This window comes from Nicotiana sylvestris, chromosome 5, assembly GCF_000393655.2.
Source record: "Nicotiana sylvestris chromosome 5, ASM39365v2, whole genome shotgun sequence".
NCBI classification, from domain to species: Eukaryota; Viridiplantae; Streptophyta; class Magnoliopsida; order Solanales; family Solanaceae; genus Nicotiana; species Nicotiana sylvestris.
In genome coordinates, this window is record NC_091061.1 from 145,825,963 (window position 1) to 145,831,962 (window position 6,000).

At 35.6% G+C, this 6,000-nt stretch overlaps 1 protein-coding gene across 2 annotated transcripts; it reads left to right on the forward strand.

Annotated features, from left to right (window-relative positions):
* Positions 1–937: 937 nt before the first annotated feature.
* LOC104212109 (protein BOLA2) lies at positions 938–5,699 on the forward strand. Of its 2 annotated transcripts, none has more exons than XM_009761296.2 (3): positions 938–1,152; positions 5,172–5,194; positions 5,301–5,699. In XM_009761296.2, the coding sequence occupies exons 1-3, from the start codon at positions 1,090–1,092 to the stop codon at positions 5,494–5,496; spliced, it is 282 nt and encodes a 93-aa protein (XP_009759598.1). In that variant the 5' UTR covers positions 938–1,089; the 3' UTR covers positions 5,497–5,699. The 2 variants fall into 2 exon arrangements, with proteins under 2 accessions (XP_009759598.1, XP_070030798.1); XM_070174697.1 differs by lacking the exon at positions 938–1,152 and adding an exon at positions 3,574–3,610 and having other exon boundaries at positions 5,128–5,194.
* Positions 5,700–6,000: the final 301 nt, after the last annotated feature.

Below are 6,000 nucleotides of genomic sequence, written 5' to 3' on the forward strand. Positions count from 1 at the left end.
TCTCGCGCATTTTACCCTTTGAGGTGGGCGCGCAAAAAGAAGGTGTGACAAAGAGCCTTGAAAATGTGGTGGAATTGAGTAGTTCGAAGAAGAAAAAAGCCAAGCAAAATACATAAGTTATCACCTCATTTATGGATTAAATTCTTGTTATACACTATTTGCGGACACGAAAATAACTTTATACACTTTACCTTTTAGAGTGTGTCCGATATATACTATTTTTGCTACGTGACACAAGTGTGTTGCGTTGAGTGTGTAAAGGTTGGGGGATTTCTGCTGTTTCTGCTCTCCGTTAACTCTTATTTTTTTTTTCTTCCCTCTTTTCATTCTGATTCATTTTATTCGAATTAGATTCCAGTCGGGATATATGCGTTATGCCACGGTCAAAAATTCCCTATATTTTTCGAATAATGGGTCACTTTCCTTGCTCTCCCCCCCATATAGAAGCTAATTTGAAGCGAATTTTCTTCTTTTAGTTTGTCTTGGCAGTTGACAGAAGTTTGACTATATGACCTCGTTTGCCCTAAGTTTGGGTTTTCAATTCTTTAGCAAAATTGTCCTTTAAAACAATAAACAATTAATATAGAAGAAGAAATGGTTATGTTTCTTATTCAACTTTTTTTTTTCTCTTTCAACATTTTCAGTTTCCCTTTTAACAAACTACTACTTATTTCATAAAAACATTGGTCTTATTTTGCAGATATCATTACTCTTTAGAAAGTTAATTTTTTTCTTCTTCAAAAGATAATTTTCTCATACGACATTTAACTATTTTTTCACTTTTAAAGGATTGTGTGTTTATAGTATATTATTTACCTACTTTTTGAATATGTAGTAATTTTTAGAACTTATAGTAAAAAAACAATATAAGTCAGAACATTTGACCTTTCTACTCCAAACTCTATTATGTATTTACGATCTAGTAATAATATTTAACTTGCCAAAAGAATACTAATAATATTTTAGTGGGGGAGTGAACAGCCAAAAAGATCTTTTGCAATTCCCTCTAATTAAAGAAAAAACCACAAAGAAGGGCAAAGGCAAACCAAAGCGGTGTAAGTTGTAACTGTAAGTAGAGAGGGTTGGATAATGGGGGTGACAAAGGAGCAGGTTGAATCTTCATTAACGGCAAAGCTAAACCCTTCTCATCTGGTAAAAATCTCTCTTTTTTCTGCATTTACTCGTATATATTATGGTGTTTTTATTTTTTATTTTTTATTTTTATTTTTAAACCTCATGCATTTTGTGTGTTCTTTCAATTTATTGAGCTACCTACTAGTTATAACAGGAAATCTCAACTAAACAGGCACTTGCGGTTATAATAGTGTTAAGAGTTTGTTAAAACCTAGTGAATTGCTCTTGGGTTTTCTCTTGTTTGAATTTACCAGTCAAATAAAATGATTTGTCGAGTGATATTTGAAGTAAGTGAGAATACGGGATACTGCCTTCTAATGTGAATTTTCCCAAATGCACAAATTTTGCAGTATACATAAAACATGATTATGCAAAAATAGGTCCAAAACATTTTTAAGTTTTAGATGAGTGATTATGTAGTAAGGAATTGAGTATTTAAAAAAAATGAATCTTTTTTTTTTGATAATTGTGGTGTTGGAGCTAGCTTGTGCACACCTCGACTAATTCCACGATGTACCTGCTATCTCCAACCAACATAGATACCGAGTAACTCCGTTCACCTAGGTGTTTTTCACTAAATATCTGATATGAAAATAATTTTGAAGTTTTTGTTGTTTGTACATACTACCCTCCCCTGACCCCACTTGTGGGATTATACTAGGTTGTTGTTGTTGTTTGTATTTGGCTGTTGATGTTGGAAGCCGTTATTTGTTAGCAAAAGTCTCAGGAATAAGTGTTTCTGGGATTATTTGTTTTGTTTGAATTGTTAGTGGATTTAATCATGAAGCAGTGCCCTCGTTAACTTATAATCTGCTTTGCTTGGGGTTCTGCACTAGGAAGTTGATATTTGTGGGATTTGCCACTTTGCAATCCAAATTTTGTAGGGTTTCACTTTGGCATATAAACTGTAATTTCAAACACTAGAAATAGATGATAGCCAATTTTCATCTTGGCCTAATGTTTGAGGTGGAAGCGATGAGACCAAGAGGTTTTAGGTTCAAATTCCATCAAGCTTGTATATTAGTATTCTCTTTACTGCTATTTGGTTAAAGGTGTGAATTTCCATTAGTTGGTATTGCACCCAAGTGTGTGACCCAGTGGTCGATGGTGTGGGTGAAAATCATTGAGACTAGGGTTCAAATCTCAGTGGAGACAAAAAGGTTAGGTGATTTATTTCTTCCCATCTGCCTAAGCCTTGGTGGCAAGAGTTACCCGTATGTGCTGGTGGGAGGTTAGGTACCTTGTGGAATAGTCTAGTGCATGCAAGTTGGCCAGGACAACGAACAACTTGGCCAAGGCAACACTATTATTAAAAAGAAATTCATTTAATTGGTTGTGTAAATATTTTAAGAGTTCTGTTGCAACAACCAGGGGAAAACTGCCACATGTGGGAATCTGCGTGGGAAGTGTGTTAGAGTCGGGTGAGGAATTAGGCATGGAATTGGATTTCGAAGTGTTGAATTATGTAAAAAACTTCTGAGGTTGTTTAGCTTACTTCGTTTTTTGGTTAGCATAAGTAGCATGTGAGAAGGACAAAGCCATCCATGGAGAATGACTTTGGTATCTACTCGTTACTTCACAAATTCGTTTAACTATGTTTTCTACTAGGTATCTTCCTAATTTTAGACTGCAGCTAAATTCTTGGAAATGCGGAAAACTATAAAATGGTATCCCCTGTACTACTAATTTGGTACATTCCCTGGTACATTTGCTTGAAGTTAGGGAAGGCAGGTGAGCTATAGCGCATTTGTAGTGAAATTTCTCTGAGTATGAGAGGGTTTCCTGGTTGTGATCGCTAGTCACAAATTGCCTGTCTCGGAAATGAAGAGAGTTAAAACATTTAACGTTGAAATGATTTTCTAAAAGATGAGCTGAACTTGTTGGTGGAGTGTGTACTGAAAAAGTGCTTGAATAACACCTTATCTTAAGAGCATATCCCAGCATACTAAGATTTCAGGTATATCAAGGTCTAACTGAGAGAAACTTAAATCTTTGAGGAACCTGAGAGAGTTTCTCTTTTTCTGGGAATACAGTGGCGGATGCAACTCTTCGACAACAGGTTCTTTTGAATCCAGTAGTTTCACCACGGAAAACCCACTAAAGTTCAACAAATATTAGATCTGAACTCATAATATTAGAAGTATAATGAGTTCAGTAGTAATTCCTTAAAGGTTGAATCCATTAAGTTTAAATCTTGGATCTGCCTCTGGGAATACATAGAATGTACATATATGAATTACCTATTCTTTATGTCAATAAGAGAGACGTTTGTCATGTAGGTCGTTACCCTTCTTTACTGTATCTGATTAAGTGTTGTAGTATGCCAATCTGTAAACATAAAAGGTGCTACATGATTAAAGCTCCAAGAACATTTTATTTTGAAGCATTATCGTTTCAACCACACTTTGTAAAATAGAAAAGAATAATGAGTGCGAAAGGAAAGATCTTATAGCTATGTCAGGTTTAAGGAACAAAGGTATGAGTTTGCAGTGAGCATAATTAGGAGATTAGAACTGAATGTAGGCTTATGAGGCAAGCATCTTGAAGTTAATATCCTGTCCCTCATAAGCAGCAGACACTGATCAGTTGTAAATTGGAGAAGAGGAATTTCACATGGAATAAATAATTTGTACTTTGATCTAGAAAAGCCACAAATGTGTTCCGTCACCTCAGTACTTCTTGGGCATGTTATAGTTATTTGTCTATTATCATTCTTTGCGATAGTTGTCCGTTGTTTATTAACTGAATATAGTTGTTTTTCATCATCTGCTTACAGATTGTTATATGCACATTTGGACTAGCATATTGACGCTCTTGCTTGTACTTCCTACTCGAGATATATGGAATTCCATGCCTTTTCCTTGTACACTTGATCAGTTAACTCTGCCTTGGTCCCAAATTCCATTGTAGTTGTGTTTGCTATACTAATCCGTTGTATCTGTTCCTCTCTTTTTGAGATTGTTTTTTCGTGAATCCTTCTTTTCCTGTATGCTGCTTGTAGGAATTCTTTAATACCCATGATGTGAATCTTTTCTTTTCCTTCTACATTAGATGATTAATACATATGCTGCTTAACTTGATCTCTTTCCGTTTCTTTCCTCTGCCCAGATGGTAGGAACCATAACCATTCTAATTAATTGAATGGGAACTAAATACAGGGGACTAATACAATAGTACAAATTGTCCAAAAGAGAAAAAAAGCAGAGAGCTTGTCCATCTGAACCTCCTGCTATATAACCCTAGATAACCAGAAGAATTTTCCTACTCATTGTTCATTGTGGATAACTTAAGATGAGGTAGTTTCTGGGTTTGAATTAGGTGAGCACACACAATTATCTTTTATAAGGTTAGGTTTAGATAGATGGAAAGAAATCACCCAGTATTTTTTTTGCCTCCGCTAGGATTTAAACCTGAGACCTCATGGTTCTCCTCTCTCCTCACTACCATTACGGCGATTTCTGCTATCAATTCTTCAGATTTCTTGCATTATTGACATTATTTGGATTTGTGGGATGTGAATCCATTGAATCAAATTAGGAATTTTATGGTTAATCATATGTAGATGATCTTAATTTCTTGTAAAACTTTATCAATCATTAGTGCTTCTAACAGGATTTTGCATTTCAAAGCCATCAGATGAACAAATATTTCACCAGCATTATTACTCTGTTTTAAAGTATTTATCTTAAGAATCACTTATACATAATTAATTGCTTAATTAATCATAAAAGAGAGGTTATTTCTAATCCTCTGACCAGATGTTACCTTCTAATTATTGGAGTCCTGAATGCGATGTAGAAGGGGTAGCTTATTAGAATTCCACACATTAAAATGCATGTGGCTATTAGTTCTGTTCTTTGAGCATTTCATGCACCATCTAAGCGAGCATTTGATATTCGAAAGCACTCAGCCATTACTTCTTGTGTTTTAATTTCTCTTTCAAACACCTCAAAAACCTTCATATGATTATTTATTCCATTCCTTTTTGCCCAGTAAAATCACCTAAGCATTGTTTTGTTTCCTTCTTTTTTTTTCAGGAAGTGATTGATACATCTGGGGGGTAAGTTCCTATACATGGAGTGCATTCAGAACTACGAAACTGCTTTTAAAGCTCCATTCCATTTTAGTTCTCTTTTCTGACATAGAATTCTTGTTCTCGATTCCAGATGTGGTGCAAAATTCTCGATTGTCATTGTGACTGAACAATTTGAAGGCAAAAGATTGCTGGAGAGGCACCGACTGGTTAATGGTGCACTAGCTGAGGAGATGAAGGAAATCCATGCTCTCTCTATTACAAAAGCTGCAACTCCAGAGCAGTGGAAACAACAGCAGGAATCTGAAAAATCTCAAGCAACTGCTTAAAATTTGATATCATCTTCGTTGCTTAAATGCTTGATGATTCAGGCATATAAGCATAATACTCTCTTCTCCTTATCTGATGAGGGGGTAACTGCTATAGGAGGTTAAGAAACAGAGTCTTATATCATGTGTTAGTCAAACTTTCTTGATTTGAGACCATGATACTTTAACTATATAATGAATAATGCAGTAGCTTTCAGATTCAATCAATCGTTATTGCTTAATTGACAAGTTATGACATGTTTTTACCTATAGAGAAGATGAGTTCAGGTGAAGGTGTGAAGCTGATGAACTTAGGTGAGGTAGAAGGTTTTGGGCTCAGATGCTCAGCTGGAAGCTTGATGGTGAAGAGGGACTGAGGGATGAGCTAAAAAGGGAGGTAGAAGGTGGAACCTCCCGAGTTTTCTTTTGTAGGTGGGGTGGGGGTTTAGCTTCGGCTCATAGTTTAACTTGGCAATTTGTGGAGAGATTAGGGAAGAAAGATGGCGAAACTAGCTAGTTAGACTA

What these genes read in the sequence shown, in the direction of transcription:
- LOC104212109 (XM_070174697.1), top strand. Translation starts at nt 3,589, where the DNA reads ATGTCAGGTTTAAGGAACAAAG. An exon ending in GTCAGGTTTAAGGAACAAAG is followed by an intron (nt 3,611 to 5,127) that starts GTATGAGTTTGC and finishes CTTTTTGCCCAG; the next exon opens with TAAAATCACCTAAGCATTGT. An exon ending in GTGATTGATACATCTGGGGG is followed by an intron (nt 5,195 to 5,300) that starts GTAAGTTCCTAT and finishes TCTCGATTCCAG; the next exon opens with ATGTGGTGCAAAATTCTCGA.